Genomic DNA, 22,262 nt, shown 5'->3' on the forward strand with positions numbered 1-22,262 from the left:
AACATGGGCAGAAACTGCTGCAGAGTCAACATTTTGAATTTTGGAATATCCAGATATGTGTTTAGAATAGATAGGTCCAGTATTGGTCTCGAGGCTTTGTCTGTTCGCGGTACCAAGAAGAGTCTTGAATAGAATCCTTGACCCTGCTCTTGTTCTGATACTTGTTGAATGGCCCTCATGTCCATGAGGGATGAAACTTGTTTTTGTGCCTCTGCCCACTGATTGCGTGGCAGGTCTGGCATAGCATTTTTCCTTGGCAGGGTGTGAAAGTGGAACCTGTAGCCTTGTGAAACTATATTTAGAACCCATTTGTCCTGGGTGATCATGTGCCAATTTTGTGAAAAAAGTGCTAGCTTTCCCTCCAAAGGGGCTGCCAAAAGATAAGTGCTTGGTGCTGGAAGTGGAAAGTCATTGAGACTGTTTTACTGTATGGCTGTGATTTTTCCTCTCCGCTCTTGGAGGTAGAAGCACCCCATTGTTTAGGTCTGTATGAGCCTTGGGACTATGATCTGCCTCTGGGGCATCTGTATCTGCCCCTTTGTGGTCTATTTGACACTGGAAAGGACCAATTTTTTGTAGGCCAGTTCCTGCTAAATCTGGGAGGCTGTACCTGCAAGAAATCCTTGACTGTTTGCATAGATTTAGCCTTGTCCTCCATTTTCTTCAAACACCTCTTCTGCTTTAGCACCAAACAAAAGTATCATGCTGTAAAGGAGCATCTAATAGTTTTGCTTTAACATGATATGGCAAATTTTGTTCTTTTAACCAAGCATGCCTCCTAATGAACCTGCAACAGCGGCCCTGCAGGAGGCCTCAAGAGAATCAAAACCCCATTGCAATGTATGCTTTCCAACTTGTTCAGCTGCATGCAATAAATCCTGCATTTCTTTACTGTCTGCACATTCTGTATTTGCTGGCATTTTCTGTTTAAGCAAAGATATAGGATATTGCTGATACTTCAGCATATGAAATTAGCAATTTAAGGCTCTTACAGCCAAGGTAGCAGAGGTATAAATCTTTTTGCCCCATCTGTCTAGGGCCCTACAATCTCTTATCAGAGGGGATAGGGCTTTTTGCAGTAGAAGCCTTGACCCCTTTGGGACCCTGAGAGATGGTTTCTGGGTCAGCTGCAGGGTTCTTATAGAGAAATGTATGTGAATCAGGAACCCTGTAGTATCTGTCTGGCTTAACAAGGGCTGGTGGTAGAGAGTCTGGAGAAAAACTGGACTCTGAAAATACATCTACAATATCTAAAACAGGTGGGATAGCAAGGGGCCTGTGCTGGGGCAATAAAAGGAAATCTCTGAGCCTTTTCTTGGATTCTGAGTAGTCTTGGCTCTCCCAGTGGAAATGCTTCCTCATAGTATGCAGGGTCTCCCCAAAAGAATAATCCTCAGGTGGAGAGGCTGAAGGGATAGATTCTTCAGCATCAGAATCCTCATAGGGAGGAATAGAGTAATCCTGTTCAGAGGAGGAATCAGAGGAAATGGAAACCTGGTCTGAAGATTCATATTCTAACTTTTGCCTAGGCCTCTTCAGGAGGGGGATGGGAACCCCTGATCAAAGTAATAAGGTCTTCAGCCATTTTAAGCATCTGTTTTTTAGGCATGGAGGCCTGTCCAGGTGAATGCTGTACTTGTTTCTTTGTCTTTAGAGCTGCATTAGTCTTTGTAGCTGAAGTAGGTTTCACATATAACTGTGTAGGCCTGAAAACACCCTCAGAAGCCGATGCCTGCTCAGCGGCTCTGGCCCCGAGGGAATAGTTTCCGAGTGTCCAATACCTTGAGTTTCCAGAGGCCTAGTCAGTTCCACATGGGAGTCGGAAGCGGCCTGTGGCTCTGAGGTAGCGGGCGTCAGGGGCTGCGAAAGCGCTTCACTGAGAACCGGCAACATGCCTAGAAGAAGCCTCGCCGTCGGTTTTGGATCTCGGATGCCTGTCCTTTTCTTTTTCTTTTCATTTTTTGTAAACTCTGGTAGTCGGCTGATCCGACGGCATTATATAATTAAATCTTCTGCCAAAGTAATGGAATGCAAAATTGTACCGACGCTTAATAGTGCGTTGGTTAAATCTAGCACAAAACTGACAACTAGCAACGTTATGGTCAGGGCCTAGGCAAGGAATACAGTAAGAATGAAAGTGCTTATGAGGCATTTGCTTCCCACAAGAAATACAGTTATTAACTTTTTCTGACATCGGTCTGGAGCAAGAAAAACGTTTCCCCAACGGGGTACTTAGCTTTAATGAAGACTTCAGATCTGAAATTCGAATTTGAAAACTTCAGGAGTCGGCTGACCGGCACTTGCGAACTGCTTTTGCTTTGGGCACCATGCAGCAAGAAAGACTGAAGAAAATGGCGTCGGCTGCATCTTTTATACCCCTGGCGCACTGACATCAGGAAAGAGGCGATAGCAACCGACGGCGGACCTAGACTTTGGAACTCAGGCAGACTGCGGATAGCCTGCCAGCAGAATAACCCAATTGTAATGACTGCAACAGTGAAACACGATGGACATCAGGAGGTATAGCCAAAGGCCTATGCCGAGGAAGAAGGAAATCCCCAAGTCTCTTTTTAGATTCTGAGAAATCCTGACTCTCCCAGTGAAAGTGTTCCCTTAAGGTATGCAAAGTTTCTCCAAAAGAAAAATCCTCAGGAGGAGAAGCAGAAGGGATGGAATCTTCTGCATCAGAGTCCTCACAAGTGGGAACAGATAATTCCTGATCAGAAGAGGAATCAGAAGAAATAGAAACCTGATCTGAAGATTCATAGTCAGTGCCTTGCCTAGGCCTCTTAGCAGGAGGGGGAAGGGTACCCCTGATCAAGTTAATTAAATCCTCAGCCATTTTGATCATTTGTTTTTTAGGCATTGGGGCCTGTACACGTGGCCCAAGCGTCAGTTTTTTTAGACATAGAAGTAGATTTTGGCCTTAGTTTTGAAGATGGCGTCGTTTTACTATACAAATCTTTAGGCCTGAAAACACCCTCAGAAGTCGGTGCCTGCTCAGCGGCTCTGGACCCATCTAAGGTAGAGACATCCACGGGTTCAATACTTAAAGTATCTCGAGGCATACCTGACTCCGAATGAGTCTCAGTAGAGGCCTGCAAATCAAAAGCAGTGGGTATCAGGGGCTGCGAAAGCGCCTTACTGAGAACCGGCAAATGGCTTAGGAAAAGCTTTGTCAGTTTTGGACCTCGACGGTCCGTCTCTGTCTTTTTCTTTGCATTCTTTAGGTATTCCGGTAATCAGATTGCTAACCGACGACATTTCTGGATAGTTAAATCTCGAACCAAAATATTTAGAAGCAAAAATATACCAAAGTTTAATAGTGCGTTGATTAAATTTAGCACAAAACCGACAGCAAGGCACGTTGTGGTCAGGGCCTAGGCAAGGAATACAGTACAAATGAAAATCCTAATGAGGTATTTGCTTCCCACATGTAATACAATTAACTTTCACTAACATCGGTAAGGAGCAAGAAAACGTTTCCCCAATGGGGTACTTAGCTTTTAGTTTAAGACTTCGGTTCTGAAACTTGAAAATGAAAATTTTAGGAGTTGGCAGACCAGCACTTGCAAACTGCTTCTGCTTCGGGCACCGCACAGCAAGAAAGACTGATGTAATGGCATCAGCTGCATGTTTTATACCCCTGACGACCTGACGTCATGGAAGAAGGGACAGCAACTGATGCAGGACCCAAGACTTTGTTAATTAGGCCAAGTAAGGGCAACCTGCCAGCAGATTACCCAAATGTAATGACTGCAACAGTGAAACATGAACATCTAATTGGCACTGCACATGTTACTCCCCAAGCTAGACCATATCACTGTGCTGGTTGCTAGGACATGGCTAGGGATAACTGACTCCTCCCTATGCCCTGTTGCCAGTAATCTGCTTAGTATCTAATGCTTGCTACCCCACTCAAGAGAAAAAAAAACATTTTTTTTCTTTTTATATAATCACTGCTCACTTGTGTTGGAATGTTCTTTTATACTGTACTACGTACTGTATGTACTGCATATATGTATCCTATATGTATATTACTATTATGTATGTTTACATGCTGCTGTGTTTTCACTATTGAATTGTATTGTTTGCTTGGAGCTTTTCTCCCCAGGCCACTGCTGAAAATGGACCTGCGTCCAGTCGGACTTTCCCGGTTAACAAATGTAAAATAAAATAAATACTAATCTGCCTACTTTTTTCCCCTCCCCATTATCTGAAAGTGAGTGGATGCTGCATATTTTGGATGTGTATAGGCAACTCATTGTTTATTTGGGTAGAATATGATCAGATATTTGTTTCTTTTCATCCTTAAGGACTTGCTATATCCAAGCAAACTATTTCTTCTTGGATTTCTAAGGCTATTTCTTTTTATTACACCTTTTATGGAAGAGCCTTCCCTCTTCAGTCAAGGCTCATTCTACTCAAGCTGTGGCTTCTTTTGGTGCTTTTTTTAAGGGCTATGATACTAATTCTATTCTTGAAGCAGCTACCTGGACTTCTATGGATACCTTTACCAAGCATTACAAGTTGGATGTTATCTCTAGAACTAGGGCTGGTTTTGCTAGTGCCACCACATGGCTTTTTAGGGGGTCTATTCTGCTCCATCCCTCTCCCAAGTTTTCGCTTGAGCTTTGTCACTCTCCCATATGTTAAGAATACTGCAGCACTGAATGTAAGGATATAGCAGAGTTGTGTAAAATCTTACCATAACAATAGATGTCCATGCCTTCACTGCTGCAATATTTACTGCCTCCTCCATCCCCCTAGTCCTTTGCCTTCCTGGATGCACAGATTACCTCTTGGGTTCCTTGGACTGGTGTTCCTACTGGGGCAATCATTTCTGATTATGGTAGACCTGAACATCACCTTTATGCCCTATGCTATGCAAGGAGCATTTGGGTAATGTTTGGCATACCTTGAAGCAATAGTAGCCTTTGGTAGACTGGTTCGACATCAGGCTTCCATAGCAGGGACTCCCCATATGTTAAGAATACTGCAGCAGTGAAGGCAAGGACCTCTACCATTATCATAAGATTTTACATAAGTGAACTTTAGTTTATGTTCAGGGTGTCAGTCTTTTTATACAGTATGACCATGAGAACTTTAGATAAAAGAATAAAGTAACATAGGTTCATAGGTTAGTACTAAGCTAACTGCCCTTGTGAGCCATTTTAAGCCTAGCCAATTATCCCTTGTGAGACTCGAACCTTGCACCTTGTGTTTGTAAGGCAAACACTTTTAACCATTAGGCCACCCTCCCAACCCCTTCATCAAAACCAAAATATACTCCATCAAAACCAAAGATGAAAAATGCTTTATTTAAACATTCAAGAGTATGTAAAAAAATATAAAAACTTTCTAATTTTCTGTGGTAGTACAAGTCCCATTAGATTTAAGAGGGGGAAATTTTAAAAATAATCAATCAAAGGTACTGTAGAGACAAATCAGAAATTAGAGTAGAATTCCTTTAACTCTTTCATCATAAGTCTTCATCGGAATAATTATTCTGATGACATCTTATGACAAAAACATTAAAAGAATTGTACACTAATTTCTGATTCATCTCTACAGTACCTTTGAGTGGCCATTTTACTTTATGGTGATTTTTTTTTACCACTTTCAGTTTGGATTATTGTATTTTTTAATTATAAAAATAAGGTTGAAATGAAAGAATCAGAATGGCAAATCAAATTAAATGCTGATTGATTCCCAGGGTTAAATGATACAATAAATATTAAATGTTTCTCGAGAGAAAGGAGACCATTAATAAATGACCTTGACGTGTCTTAAATTTATATATAGGTTTTACATTATGTAATTGTTTTTATATTTTTATTGGCTGTTAAATTATATATAATACAAGTGGTTTGATTATAAATTGTTTCTGAAGAAGTCTAAGATGAAAGTGATTAAATAAATTTAGAATGCTAAACTCTCTATATTTGTTCCACTGCACCTTCTCTGTGATAATTTTGTTATTGAGTAACTAATTCCAGTTACCCTGCAGTCAGTGGGCAGGAAGATATGAAACAGAGGTTGACTCAAATTTTTAAGTTAAAGGGGAGGGTCTTCTCAATACGATCTTCTGCTGCTCACCACTATGAGCGGTTCAGATGAGACTAAGAGGATCTGAAAAAGATAAATTTACATTAGGGCAAACAACTCAATAGCCACTGGGTTTCAAAGGCGGAACACGGACATGATGGGTAGATGGAAAAATCCAAAATGTTTATAGAATAGTAACAAAGCACTGGCAGCTCTCTAAATTTAAATCTTTTATGTTATGCTTACCTTAAAAAATGTTACTTCTCACCTCTTCCAACAAATCCGGTATTTGTTAATTTCAGTCAAAGAATGCAACATGTTTGCTAAATGACCCTAACAAAAGTTTAAAACTTTTACAATACCAAGAAAAGCCATCTTTAAAGTAAATCAGTCTGCAATAAGGCTACAGTAAAAGAGAAGAAACAATGCAAGTATACAAACCATAAACCTTCAGGGCCTCTCATAGAGATGTACCTCCAATCCCTAAATACTACAACCAGGCCTAGGCCTCTACCCTCTGGCAACAGTCACCCCATCGGTAGCTAGTCTGATTACCTTAGGTGCTCTAAGGCAAAGCCTCTCTGGCTTAAAGGAATATGACAGGTAATTTGTATGATGATATCCAGTGTTCTAATCTTGACAAGTTACTTATGCTTACCAACTGATGGTACAGCCTGTGACAGATGTAAACACTTTACAAATATGGAACTCAGCCTCTCACATTATCCCATTATTGGTGATCATCTTATCACATCAGTCATAACACATTACAAGACCCATAACTTGAGCGGAGTGTAAAGATAAATTTGCCAAAGCCTCACAGATCCCACTCTAAATGGCAACACCTACTTTTTCTCCAGTCACACACACTGTAAATTCACACAACTTACTCAAGAGCCACTAGGAAAGCAGGCTTAATCCTACAAAGCTCACTAAGTCCGCTTCACATAGGGACATTGTTTAATTATAGGAGACACTATAGTTAGGCATGCAGATTCCACAGTCTGCTCAAGAGGAGGGTGAATGTAAGCTGCTTGTCCAGTGCCAGGATCCATGATGTCACACGGAACCTATGGTCATTTAAATGAGACAAATATGACAACAACCTAGTAGCAACCTATGTGAGAGTGAATCAAATCAGGTGCTTCACCCGGAGGGACATGCAGAGACATATGATGAAACTTGCTATCAATGATTTAGAGGCAGGGAAGGTAGGGGTGACTACTGCCAGAGGGTGGAGGCCTAGTGCTGGTTATAGTACTTAGGGGTTGGATGCCAAAACACCAAGTCAAGATCATTGATTAACAACTGGCTAAATAGTTGGTATCATTATAAGGAAAACTAATATGTGTCAGCTTGGGATAAGATGACACACAAGACTTCCTGTTTTATCAGGGATAGCTTATACTTCTCACACATACTGGCTAAAGCCTTTGCCTGCTCAATGTGCCTTTTGCAGAGTTCCCCCTACTAGACATTTCTACATAGTAAAGAAACTCAAATGTGGTGGTCATAATGGTGACACTTCTGAACTCCAAGTCTAAAAAGAAAGATACCAGAACTTGACATCCTCTTACAATTTGGACACATTCATATATGTGTACTCACCGAGACATTGTTTCATTGCAATGAGAGCACTCCTTGTATGCAAGGGTTTAGCTCGGATTATCAGGCTTCTGGCAACTGCAAAAGAGTATCTGTATTTATCAGCAATACCAACATCTCATGCCAAATTGCCCAGGACCCTAACCTAGAGTTCCTAGAGATCCAAGCTAATACTTCAAAAGTATGGCTGACCAAGTCTGCTGATAACCATTAGCTGGGCACTATTATCTGCTCATATACTAATACCTCACAAGTTCAGCAAGGATTAGAATATACTCACACTTGGTGTACCTAGATGGCTTCATGCTAAATGGAAAAAAAGTGCAGTGTAACCCATTCCAACTAATACATTACATATGCTATTTTTCAGACATACATTTTCATAAGAGACCTGAGTACTTATGTGAACATCTTGCTCTCATTCATTTACCACTTTTCTACCATAGTCAGAAAATTCTTCTATCCTGCCCATTTAATTTTCAGGGAACTATCTTTAAGATCCAAGGAAGTCTTCATGTTACTATACTTCTCAGTTTGATGCTCATCATCAAATGCTCCTCCTCCTTTAGTATGTACAAATCTAAGCATGTTACTCAACAGGAAAGCCTCAACAATTTATAACCAAGAAATTTAAAGGTCTTAAATCTTTCAACCATCCCAACAGATTAGAGCAACTCTCCTTATAGTTAACTTGCCATTTGCTCTGAGCTCACCTACATCTTATTTTTCAAGCCAAGACATAATCCTATTTCAAGTCCTATTTTTGCCAAAAAAAAGTCTCTCTACAAATGCTACACTAGGTACCTAAATGTACAATAAGAAATAAAGACGACTCAGTGGAGGGATATGCTACTAGCTCAATCTATTCCAAGCTTATGGAATAAGTTATCTCTACCAAAGTATGACATTGGCTGCTTAGGTTACCTGTAAGGTTAGTCTTGATAAATGGATGGGTATATAGACAGATTTACCCCAGAGTTACCAAGTACAGCCCTGCTCACTTTGGGAGGTGAGCATTGTTACATGCTCACAAAGGGTATCAAGACCTTTTAAGTGAGTCTTCATAAAGATGTATCTATTTAAGCATCTTGTGTTCTTGATTATTGCTTATCTGTTAAGAAATGATGCCTGCTCCAAAGGGATAAATCCAAAAAGAAAGCTATATTTTTAAGTTCCACCCTTTCTAAAGGAAAAGGACAAGTTTGAGGACATTTTCTTCCATTAATTACTATAATCATATGTTGAGTATAAAACAGAGAAACAGGCATTGTACACCACATGTAACAGAGTACAGAGGTTTGATATTCAATGCAGGTGCACACATCTGCGTGTAATTTCATGCGTGCATATTTAATTCATTACATCTGAGTGACGCCTCCAGGTGCATCTGCAGTTAACTCCTACTGAGGCCTCTAGGTGCCAAATACTGCTTGTTCATATTTGTATCAATAATTCTAAATCCATGCTATGGACAAAGTTTTAGAAGATTTCATCTTAAAACTTACACAATGGCAAACTCAACTGTATTAATATTTGCCCTCAGTCTAGTGCAGATAAATAGACTAACTATTGTTTGTATATATTAATTTATATAGATTTAATTTTCACATTTTTCTAAATATTTCAACAACCAAACAACACAGACAGAACTCAGACTCATATGAAAGCTCTCAGCTAGGTGAATAAAGTGCTGCTGACATTGTGTGTGCAACTCAAGGGGTTGCCGAGATATTGTAAGTTGTTTACAAAATATTACAAACATAACAGTTACCGTGTTTACTGTGACTTATAAAATTCAGTTCAAGATGTAGAATCTAAAGATTGCTACCACTATAAAAATAGTTTATGCTGAAAGCTTTGCCATTTATAGTTCTTTCATAACTCCTATGGTTCCAGATATATGAACATGTGTTTGAAATGTTAGGACATAATTTGATTCTATCAAAAGGCTTACACTCCGCCCGTTGGAGTGAATGAGTTTTAAAAAATCAATGTTTTTCAAGCGGCATTTTTGTTTAGTTTAACAGAAAAGGAGAGCGGTTACAAATGTCACTATAAGCTGACCTTTGTTTCAGCAGTAAAGAAGACAGCAATTCAGACTTTAGGCATTCAAGTGAGTTTCACTTCCTACATCATGGAACTTTGATGTCCTTAATAAATCTTGAGTAATTTAATTGCTTCAGGAATGTCTGAGTTAGGAAATGCCATTCTTTTAGGATTCACTTTTGAGTGGAACATTCAGCATTCACTTAAACTGTTTGACTTATTTAACCTACGAGTTTGTAATCAGAGCTAAATATGCCACAATTCTTCATAGGACCTTTCCAGAACATTTAAAGACATTCTGTAAAACACTGTTTGGATAGTGCCCAACAAAAAAAGTAATAGTGTGAATGTTTAACAAGTCTACAAATGTGAACAAGTTTGAAAACAGACTTAGGTAACCCTATATTATGGGTCTGTTAATCAAATTAATTATTTATTAAGGGAATTATTCAGTAAACATCCCTCCTGCTCGGTAAATAAGTAAATGATGATACTGACCCACATTTCTTAACAGTTTCTAGGGGCATGGCATGGTGTTGCTTTTGCCACAAACTCAGACTGGTTCTTGGGAAAGATTAAGTGTGCACCATGCCTGGCACAGCTCAACCTCACTGCAGATGGGAACATCGAACTAACTCGCAGCAACACATGGTAAGTGTGGAGCAATTACATAAATAGTAAATTAAGTCTTAGAAGAAAATTCCATGTCACTTCCAGAAGGATCTGTCCATCATCTATGTTATGTTTCAGTCCAAGCATGTATACACATCCAGTATGATTGCATAAGAGTAGAAATATTTGATGGATTGAGTTCTGCAAATTTCTTGACTGGCATATGTTTCCTAAATAGTTTATAGATATTTTACATGGCTTAAAATTAGTAATAATTGCCATTAATTACATGTACATAAACTGGTAACGGTCATAAATACACTTGTTTATATAAATTAGTGTGAATATATGAGATTGTCAGGCACTTTATTTTATTTCATTTATTTTACATTTGTTTACCAGGATAGTCCGACTGGATACATGTCCATTTTCAGCAGAGGCCCGGGGAGAAAAGCTCCACATAGACAAACACACAGATTACACAAAAGTTAGCAAACAATTATAAAAACAAAGTAATTATATACAATGGTTTAGTAGTGCTTCCTAGTAGGGACTCAATTCTCATGGACAGACAATTAAAAGTGAGAGACATCAGATTAGAAGCAGAGCTTGGTGATGTAGTTACAAGTTATGATAATTGCAGAATATGCTTTTAGCTTATAACTTAATCAGGGTTGGTACATGGGCATAGCCAATTCACGTTGAGATACTGTTTGAGGTTTTTTTTTTGAAGAGACTTTTGGAGGACTGTAGGGTTATATAGTTTGGCAATGAATTCCAGGTTTTGCCAAAAATTTGGCAAACAGGGATTCACCAGCAGAGTTATTAGCTTTGTGGGTTTGGACCAGTAGTTTATCGGCTGACCGTAGGTATCTTAGGTTGCTATATGGCTTAATAATATTTTTAAGTGAGGGGGTATCCTCAGGGTGGTACAAAATTTTGTGCATTAAGAGTTGATTGAATTTAATTAAGCTGGGCAGTTCTAGCCACTCTAGTTGTTTAAGGTTCTGGAAGTGGTGGGTTCTATAGGTGGAGCCATTGTGGTGAATCTGGCAATATGACTGTAGCTATGGGACAGCTTACCTAGTTCAGATTTTTTGAGGTTTGAGAGTACAGGCGAGGCATATAAAAGAGTAGAGAGTAGGTGTTATCAAGCGATTGCAGTCCTAGCCAGTGGGGTTAAAAATATATTGTTTCTATACAGTGATCCAAGCTTTTATTGATGGTCTGTATAGTTTTGTTGACCTATAGGTCAAATTTGAGATTATTGTCTAGGATAACCCCTAGCAGTTTGGTGTGATTATCTGGGGAAATAGTGGTATCATTGTTAGATGTGACAGAGAATGAAAGTGTGGTGGATCTACTAGTGAGAGAGAAGAGTAAAAGTTTAGTTTTATTGGGGTTCAGAAGTAGGCACTGATTGGTGAGCCAGTTCTCGATAGTGTTAAATGTATTTTGGGTTAAGATTTGCAAGTCGAATGGGGAGGTGGCTGAGCAGATGAGAGTGGAATCATCTGCGTATTGAATGCAAGTGGCTTTAGATATAGCAGTGTGGAGGTTGTTGATAAAAATAGAGAAGAGTAGTGGACCTAGTAGGGAGCCTTGAGGGAAACCAAGTGTGAGAGGTAACTGGCTGGAGAGTTTGCCCTGCCATAGTACTGCCTGCTGTCTACCAGTCAGGTAGGACTGGAACCACTGGACAGCAGGTTTGTTGAGGGAAATAAGATTTTAGTGAAAGAATGAGAAGCTCATGGTTGACCATGTCAAAGGCTTTTGATAGGTCAAGAAAGAGAGCAGAGGATAGCCTATTGTTCATTCCTGTTTTGGTTTATGGCATTAGTAAAGGAGGGCTGAGGTGGTATTGTGGTATGGCCTGAAACCATGCCGGGAGTCGGATAGTAAGTTATTCTGTGAAAGGTATTGCATTAGTTGCTTGTGTACACATTTCTCCATTATTTTGGCTAGTGGGGCAAGAATGGCAATGGATCTATAGTTGGATATGTCTGTAGCACTACCACCTTTATGGAGTGGGATGATGTGAGATATTTTCCAGAGGGAGGGGATAGCATTTTCAGATAAGGTTCTGTTGATGAGGATAGATATGGGATATGCAGTGGCATTGGCAGCTATTTGTAGGCACTTTTCAGGGAGGATGTCAGCAGCGAGGGTGGTAGGTTTTAGTTTTTTATAAATGTTTTGATAAAACCAGTGGATACTGGTTGGAAGCTACATTCTGGGTGATTATTAAGTAGATTATGCGTGTGGGTTAAGTTAGAGGGGGGTTAGTTGATTTGCTAGGGATTGTTTTTTCAGTGAAAAAGTTATTAAAGGAGCTAGCTATGGTCTCTGAGGAACTATGGGTGTAGTTAGCCAGGGTTGGGATGGTGGAGTGACCTGGACAAAGTAGTTGATTTAAGCCTGCCCAAAAATTTTGAGGGTTGTTGTGGTGTTTTTGTAGAAGATTTTGGTAGAAGCTTTTCTTATCCAGTAAAATAGATTTTTTTGTATTATTCCTGAGTTGATGGTATTTTAGATGGTCAAGTGGGGCTTTAGTTGTTCTCCAGCTGGCCCAGGCTCTGTTTCTAGTTTTGATTTTAGTTTTGGTATTTTTTGTGAGCCATGGTGCTGTATTTGATCTAGTTTTTATTGTACGTGCTGGAGCATGGGAATCAAGGATATTTAGGAATTTAGTGTTAAAGTGATCTATGGCCTCCTCTAATGTTAGATTTTTTAGTTTTGACCAGTCAACTGCTTTTAATTCATTTTGGAATATAGCAGCATCAAAGTTTTTCCTGTTTCTAAATGTTTTATATTTGGTCTGGTGAGGGTTTCTTGCCTTATGATATAGGTTAGACAATGGTCACTGAGGTCATCAGGGAGAGTGCCAGCTGTGTACAGTTGGGGTTGGTTATTAACTAGGATCCAGTCTAGGATACTTTCCTTGTTGGTTGGTTTGTTTATCCTAGTGGGAGTGGTTATGGTCTGTTTAAACCCAGATAAGTTTATATGAGTGAGGGGGGGGGGGTGCCAGTCAGTGTTAAAATCACCAAGAACTATGGTTTCTTGGGGATAGGTAGTGGATAACTAGTAAAGGAGATCATCTAGGGTATTTAGGTTGTTGCCTGGTGGAATGTATGCACAGACGATGTTCAAAGTATTTGTTTTGGTTAATCTGTAGCTTGGTTATGAGGAGTGCTGCGTTATTGAATTGGGGAGGTTGAATGGTGTCTCTATTAACGATTAGAGTATTTTTGTAAAGGACTGCTATCCCACCTCCTTTCCTTGTAGCATGGTCTAACTGGTTAATATTGTATCCTGGAGGTAGTATCTCATTGTCAGTAGTACTGGGTTTTAGCCAGGTTTCCGTAAGACACAATGTCTGGGCAGTGGGTTGCTAGGAGGGTGCGTAGGTTGGGAATCTTACTGTTAATACTTCTAATATTTAGGTGAAATGCTTGTAGGGAACTAGCGGGAGTATTCATGCATAGCTTGACTGTGGGGGTTGTGGTAGGGGAGTGGAGGTTATTGGGTGTGAGTGGGCCAGGGTTGGGATGAATGTCTTCATGTGTTATAAGGCTATAGTGACAGGATATTCTGAACTTTAGGAGTTTGTTTATAAGCTTTACATAGTCTTTGTCTTTATGATTATGTTTTGTGGCTGTACAGGGGTGGTATTTTATAGAGGGTGGTATATTCGGTGTGCTGGGGAAAGTAAAGTGTTTGGTGTTATGTGTGAAGTTGTGGGTGTCTGACCATTTGGGTATTGAATACCATGGTCAAGTGTTTGTTCATAGGCAGTGAGATGGTAAAATAGAAACAGTATAGGCATTTGGGTAATTAGTTTTCTTTGCTCGTTTGCATTTTGATAGGGGGCGGGCTAAATTTGATGGCTGACTGTGCTAACTGGGTGTGGAAGAATGAGAGAAAAGGAAATGGGTTAAGGGGGCGGGGTTGCTCAATGATGTGTGAGGTGCTGATTGGTACTTAGCAGGAAGGGAGTGGCAAAGTCTAGTTTAAATTTAGCACTAGTGGGGGTGGGTGGAATTTTGGGGCAGGGAGCAGAGCGGGGCTAACACTGACTCAGTTACCTTGGGCTTTTGGTTTGGTTTGTATGATTGTATGTAAGCAATGTTTTTGGCTGTACTTTAATTTGTTTTATTCTTTTTTAATTTTACACCAATTTACAGGCTAATTTTAATTGGATCCTAGGGGTAAACTAGCAAATGTAGTCAATAAGGAGGGAACGAAATTACTTTACCAAATTAAAAAGTAAATGCTTGGGAATGGAACACTGTGCGAGTGTAAGTCTGATTCAAAGTAGTATAGCCCAATCTAGTGGCAGTTGGCTAGATCCCTTCACTGTTGTTGTGCATACACCATTAAGCCTCAACAGTTTATAAAAACTAAATTGTAGTTCACCTATTACAATTGAAAAGCTGGAGGGAGTCAGGTTCTTGCTTCCCAGAGGTTTTACTTAGTTAAGATAGCCAGCTTCAGTGGAGAAGGTAGAAATTGCTTTATGCAGTGAATCCCAGGTGGGGGGGCACTCAGGAAAGAAACCCGTGCAAATTGCTGTGCAGGCACAATGAACAGAGGGGTAGGGAAGGTACAACAGCTACAGGATGAAATGAATGAACTTTGGTATTGTTTTTGTCACAATCACCACCAGGATCATGAAGCTTCATCACACAGGTCTGCCGGTTTCTTTCCTGCTGTCATTGTTGGAGAATGCCAGGAGGCAGAGAGATTACCGTCACTCTGGTGATGATCCAACAGCTCCTTTCCTCTTGGGTGGCTAGCATGCTGTCTTGGTGCAATACCCGTTACATTAAGCCTGAGACAGCTGTGTGCTTGGCTAAAGTGTATGGACTGATTTGGCTGGGCCTACACTCCTAAGTCCTTCTATATATGGACTGCACTTCTGGGACTTCAACAGAGGGTGCTCCTGCAGCAGGATATCACTAATGCCCATCCCCCCTTTATATATGGACTGAATGAACTTCTGCATTTTCTCCAGATGGTGCTCTTCCAGCAGGACATCATTAAAGCCCACCTGCCCTCTGTGTATGGACTGCAGTTATGGGATTTCACAAGAGGGTACTCCTGCAGCAGTACATCACTAATGCCCATTCCCCCTCTGTGTATGGGCTGCACGTCTGGGACTTCCCCACAGGGTGCTCCTGCTGCAGCAGGACATGACTAATACCCACCCCTCTCTGTATATGGACTGCACATCTGGGCCTTGTCTCGAGAGGAAGCTCCAGCAGCAGGCTATCAGTAATGTCCTTCCCACAGGAAGTGCTGGCCAGAGTTTGATGCTGATTTTCAACAAAATGCAGCTCACTCATCCAGCTCCCAGGCTGGTAATCAAACTCAGGATGGCTGGGAAACAAAGTCTTTATCTCACTGCATCATGCAAACAGAAGCATGCTTATGTTTATCATCATTAGGGCTATCTGCATAGCCATGCTCTAACAAAGTTATTCACAAAAAATAGACATATTGGAAAATTACATAAGAATCAAAAATTCTTGTCAATGCTTCATTTAAGTGAAATGAGCAGTTCGACATCTCATTTATTATTTGGTTTGTCATCAGCTGATTTGCCTGTCTTGAAAGTCATCTACATATAAGGAGTTATTCACCAGAATTCACAACAACCCTTTACCCCTTAAACTAGGAACCACAAGTTCAACAGTATTTCTGAATATGTCTGTTGTATTTTATATTATCCATAAATCCTAGTGTGTGCTGTTTTTGTCTAGGACAAACCCTTTGAAACATTAGATATGCTCCTGTTCATTAAGATTTGGTGCAGAAAATGTGTCTTTCAAACACTATTTTTTACCCCTCATTGCTCTGACCCTTGAATCCCTTCTGTTATTTCCCTCATAGGTAGGTATTAGGCTATCGGCCTAAGTAAGCCTAGCCAACAAGGTTCCTTGTCTTATGCCACCCAAGAAAGTTATTTTCCTGTGCCCCTGTTGAGCAGAGGTACAGAAGTGATCCCCGACATGTATATCGTATTTTCCATCCACTCATCAAGTTTTTTATTGAAGAGTGCTAATGAGGAGCTTTTGCTTGACATAGATGGGTAGCTTGTTCCAGAGTAAGAGAAGTCTCTGGGACAGGAATCAATCCCCTCCAGCATGTCCTGTTTATTGTGGTGACAAAGTTTAGGTCCCTAGAACATGTAGCTCGGAGGGGTTGGGATTTCTTTAGGTGTAGCATGTCCAACAGCTCTGAGTTTGACATAGTTTTATATATTAGGCAGAGATCGCCTTGGAGTAGACGATATGCTACGGAGTAAAGCTGGAGTTTTTTTGTGACAAGTCAGTGTAGGGCATCTGTTTGAGTCCAGTAATCCTCTTTTTAAGGTACTTCTTTGGCCTTTCCAGCTACTGCAGATGTCTTGTGAAGTACATTCCAAAAGGGGAGTTGTTCTCTGTAATGGGCCTAATGAGTGTCGAGTAGAGGGGAACAATGACCTCTTTTTTTCCTGGATGAGAATCCTTTTGTGATGTGGTGTGTCATGTAGAAGGATTTCCTGACTACTGTGGCAATGTGACTATCAAAGGAGCGACTACTGTCCAACTGTGTCCCAAGGCCTCATCACACATTCGGTGTTAAGTAGATTACTGCCTATGTGGTAATTCATGGGTACAGAGTTTTTACCAAAGGGGGTGACAATGCACCTTTTGTCTCTGAGCTTGAGGCCATTGCTCTGACACCAGGCATCTGTCTCAGTGAGGCCCTTCTGCAGGATGTCCACATCATTTGGGGACTCTACTATGGCTCATAGTTTGCAGTCCTCTGCGAACTTCGTTAGTCAAAGGCTTTCTGTGCTTGGTATCTACTTCTCTGAAGTACAAGCTAACAGGAGAGGTCCCAGGGCTGAACCTTGTGGTACTTCACTTGTCACTGGTTTGAAATAGTACCCTACTTCCCCCAGTATCGCAGTGTCAGCTTCATTCACAATCTTATCTAATGTAGCCAGTTAAAGGTGAGAGGAGCCAACCTGGCGGTTATTATACATGGCTGACGTCATTTTGTTTTACATGCACCTAATTATTTCCTTATCTTTCATGCGTCTGGGCCACAACATACCTATGATTGACCCTTAAGGTGCGAGACAGCTACATCAACACTTCTGTACGGGTTGAACCTGGGCATGCCTGACTCTTCCTTGACATTTTCAGAACTGACCTGCCGGCTTCAAACATGTAGTGATCATTTGACAAACTTCTGTCTCTCTCCATTTCCAAAACAGGTGAGATCTTATAGCCACTAAATCTACCCCCCCTATACACACACACACACACACACACACACACACACACACACACACACACACACACACACACACACACACACACACACACACACACACTAATTTCTAGCACCTAGGACTGCTTCTTACACAAAGGCTACTGACACCACAGTCACCACTCTAACCTATTGGGAGTTCTGTTTTTACTAAGGGAAGATTAGTTTGCTGAAGCATCCTTTAGCAATCATCTGTAGCTTTCAAGGGCTGTTCATTGTGTTCCTGCTCTGTGCATGGCTTGAGTGCATGTTAAACGTGGAATGCAAGCAAAAGACAGCAGCACCATGGGTTCCTTCTCACCTTTGTTGCCACCCTAAAACAGGATGCCTTCATATACGTTCAGACAACTCATTTGTGTAATGGGGCTACCTTTTTGATCTCTACCACATAACATTTTACAGAAATAAGCACACACTAACCCTTCTTTCTAGAATCCTGGGCATTAGCCACTCAACCTTAGTGGGTGTGGCTAGTTCTAAATATTTTAAACTTGCCATTAGAACTTCCATTACATGCGTCATAATCAAGGCCACAACCTGTAAGCCAATTTGGCTGACTTCTTAAATGCTTTGCCCTTTATTTTTGCAATTAGGTCATTTCAACGATTTGGAAAGTCGTACTTTTAAATGCAAAGAAAAAAAGTGTCATAAAAGGGAACTGTTGCTTGACAAAATGTTAAATATATAAAGTAGCGGTGGTTGATGTGTACTGTAGGATTGCTGAAAAATATCCGAAAGACTACTTTTTGGATTTTTTTATTTTATAGTATCTGTAACGTAGTTTGCTGATTCTTTTATTTTGAGTACAGTCTACACAGCCAGCTTTATGTAACATAAAATTGTCTAGGATTTTAAGATTCTCAAACTGTGATACCCAAGTTACTGCTCTGCAGAGAAATCCACTTGTGTGTGTACGGGGGGGTGGGGGGGTGGCATGGCTACTGATTTTAATACCAGCCAGATCACATCAAGCCTGGTATGACTCCAGTGCAGAGTGGAGATACCATTCAATTTTGCCTTTGATGACATCAGACTGTTTCCCTGATGATGGTACCCATTTTATTGACTGTTAAGTTGATTTCAAGGTAGTTTTTATTTACCTTTTTAAAGCTAGTCCTTTGTTCTTTCTCCTAAAGTTACTTTCTCCATATTTCCCATGGGAATAAAAGTAATGATATAGTGAATAACTAATATTTTCGAGTAACTATATGCTGCTATTAATTATGGAAGCATTTGTTTTGGCAGTCAATATTAATTCAGACTATATTGTTATAAGAATATATGGACAAATAGTTCTAGTAGTATGCATTTTGATCTCCATTTGAAGTCTGATTTTTTTCTTATTTACTATACGTTCTTGAGTTACTCAAGATATTGTTTTTGATATGTTGCTTGTATACTGAAAATTTTCAGCTGAACTGTAATGGTCATTATGCCTAGACCTATCTAAATGACTTCCATCCATTTACGGATTGATTTGTTTTTCTTTATTGACCATAAAGACATACTGGTCCTGTAATCCTTTTCTACAATGACATAGGTTTCTGTTACAATAAGGAACAGTATATACATGCATCATAAGTTAAAAAAGAAAGAGTTTCCAATAGAAGCACAGGTTCACAGCCTTACTTATGTACCTAGTTTCACACAGAATTGTTATATAACTGAGAAAAACATTGCTTTGACAGTATGAATATACCAGCATGTAAATAGCTGCATAGATGCAACTGTACCCCATAGGAACAAGTGCAGGACAAACCAAAGAAACAAACCCACATGGTGTGATAAACAGAAAAGAATTTTGACCAAAAGTAAGAAGAGTAATTCCCAGAATGTTAGAGCCCCTGTCACTGAAATAAACAACTCAGAGCTTAATAAAACCAAAGTCAAGTATACGGCTAAAATATCTACCCAAGCCAAAGACAATTTACAAGGCATTTTTTAGTTATGTTCGTAATCTCAAAAGCACACTACAGCAACGTGCTGAGCTGAATGTGAACAACATTACCTACAATGAGGTGGAAGATACAACAAACCTACTAGCCGATAAATTTAGCTCTACCTCTATCCCTCTCCCCCCAATGTCTGTCCCTCAAGATATACATGAAACTGGCTCACCTCCAGCTATCACACATGACCAAGTCCTAAAACTGCTATCACAAGCTAAAAATACTGCAGCAATGGGTCCTGACAATATCCATGGATACATCTTAAACAGCATGATTGTCATGCACCTAACAGCACCGATCAGTCTCAACCTCCATACAAGTTTTGTACCAAACAAATAGATAAAGGAACACCTTCCATAGACCCAGGGAATTACAGACCCATAAGTCTGACCAGCTCATATGCAAAGCCATTTAAAGACTTATAATGGAATTAATCAGTCAGGACATAGGGAACCTCCAAACACTAGATCTATTTCTGTTTGGATTTGTGAAGGTCAGGTCACACTTAACCTGATGGATTTTTGTGAAAAGGTAACCAAAGTAATGAATGACAGCAAAATGGTACACACCACATACTTCAACGTGGCCAAAGCGTTTCTGACACCATTCCCCACTCAGTTATTGCAGAAAAGCTAAACAAACTGAAATAAAAGCCAGTACCAAAGGACTCTGTCTCAACTGCGGTGGTGGTGCTGTGGTAGCGTTGCCGCCTCACAGTTGGACGTTGCCTGTTTGATTCTCAGTTAGAGCATCTTCTGTGTGGTGACATGGGTGAACGGGCATTCCTTCGTTGAAGGTTGTGCGTTAGGCCCGGCAAGCCAGCACGTAAAACTCTACTGCCAATCATTAGTGGACCGGAGTTCCACTGTGGTGACCCCTAACCGGGAAAAGCCGAAAGACACAAAACCAAAGGACTCTGTCTGGCTAACTTCACAGATGACTACAAGCTAGCAGCAGTCACTGAATCCCTAAATGACTTAGCCATCCTGCAGGAAGGTTTATCTCAAGTAAATAACTAGTATCAAAATCATGGTTGGAAACTAAATGACAAAAAATGCATTATTGTACACTTTGGGAAGTCATCTACCTCAGAGAAATACCACATTGACAATACACCCATAAGAGTTGACATAGTTTTTTTTGAGATTTGGAACCTTATATGTCATTAGTGACCTAACTTCTGACCAACATATGTCTACTGTTGTAAGAAAGTCCTTTTATATTGTACAGCTTACAAACAATGGGATCATGTCCAGATCTGGGGCTGTCATTGCCCCCCACTGTACTCAGCCCTCAGTCAATGAATATAAGGCCCCTGTGGCATGCATCTTTTCAGATATGCAACAACTGAGCACACACAGAGATACCTTACTAAAAGGATACAAGGCCTCAAAAACGTGTCCTACATGGACTGACTCAAAGCCCTGTCACTATACTCGGTATCCTACAAACTCTTAAGAGGTGACCTGTGTCTGGCATAAAAGGCATCCTCTGACCCATTACTGATGGATTTACTGCACATCAGCAAGTCAAATGGCATCAGAAATACTCAGTCTAGGGATCTAAACCTCTTCTGCAACATCAACAGAGCAGTTTGGAGGGACATGTATATTTTACAAAGGATACCTGTGTTGTGAAAAAGACTCCCATCCACATAAAGTTCATCGTTGTTCATTATCAAGTACAAGTCAGATCTATTGATGGAAAACAAAAAATTTACCCCAGGACTGCCCTGTGTACTACTAAACACTTTATCCCATGCATGGGTACTCTTAAATTATCTATGATATGACCCCAGTTATTCTCATTAGGGGTAATATATACATTTTGACAATGGGATGAGTAAGGCCGATCTATAACTAAATGGGATCGGTTATTTTGAGCAAAAAAAAGGGAAATTGGTTAGGCTTAAAATTGCCTACAATGGCTGCTTACCTATGAAACGTGGATAAAAAAAATGTGACATCCCTGCTCTTTAATATTTTAGCCAATAATTGCCATATCTTTCCTCTCAAGAAGCATGCATCTTTAATTAAAAGGCTATCAGAGTCTAGAAAAATTAAATACGTTGCTGTCTGCTCCTCTTCCACATCTCTTTGCAAAGACTCAATAGGGTAGAAAATATAATATTTTTAGTGGTGAACACTTCAGATTTTACACCACTTTATCAACTGGCTCTCCAACTCTCTCTTGCATTTAACCATTAAATGATATTGTTTACTCATCTGATGTTATTTTATCTCAAAACAATTTTAATTCTGATTCATTTAACCCAGCATTTGTGACAGTCAGCATATACATGAAATAAGTACAGTAACACTATTTAGCCCTGTTGAATTTTCACAATCTTGTCCAAATCAATCATTCCATATTTAGGTTTAACTGCTCCTCCTCTGGTTTTGTGCAGATTCCTGAGGAGGTTACAAGGTGACCCGTATCCAAATCAATGATTCCATATTCAGGTTTAACTGCTCCTCCTCTGTTTTTGTGCAGATTTCTTGTCCAAATCAATGATTCCATATTCAGGTTTAACTGCTCCTCCTCTGTTTTTGTGCAGATTCCTGAGGACGTTACAAGGTGACCCGTATCCAAATCAATGATTCCATATTCAGGTTTAACTGCTCCTCCTCTGTTTTTGTGCAGATTTCTTGTCCAAATCAATGATTCCATATTGCA

General features: G+C 40.1%; 1 protein-coding gene across 1 annotated transcript in view; it reads left to right on the top strand.

The window, feature by feature from the left end:
• Positions 1–22,262, top strand: part of LOC122790839 (lipocalin-like) — a 117,431-nt gene that overhangs the window by 25,962 nt on the left and 69,207 nt on the right. Inside the window, exon 2 of the mRNA XM_044058478.1 lies at positions 10,214–10,350. Within this exon, the coding sequence (XP_043914413.1) occupies positions 10,214–10,350 (137 nt within the window). The remainder of the gene's footprint in view (positions 1–10,213; positions 10,351–22,262) is intronic.

This window comes from Protopterus annectens, chromosome 16.part0, assembly GCF_019279795.1.
Source record: "Protopterus annectens isolate FY-2018-M chromosome 16.part0, PAN1.0, whole genome shotgun sequence".
In the NCBI taxonomy this organism is placed as follows: domain Eukaryota; kingdom Metazoa; phylum Chordata; order Ceratodontiformes; family Protopteridae; genus Protopterus; species Protopterus annectens.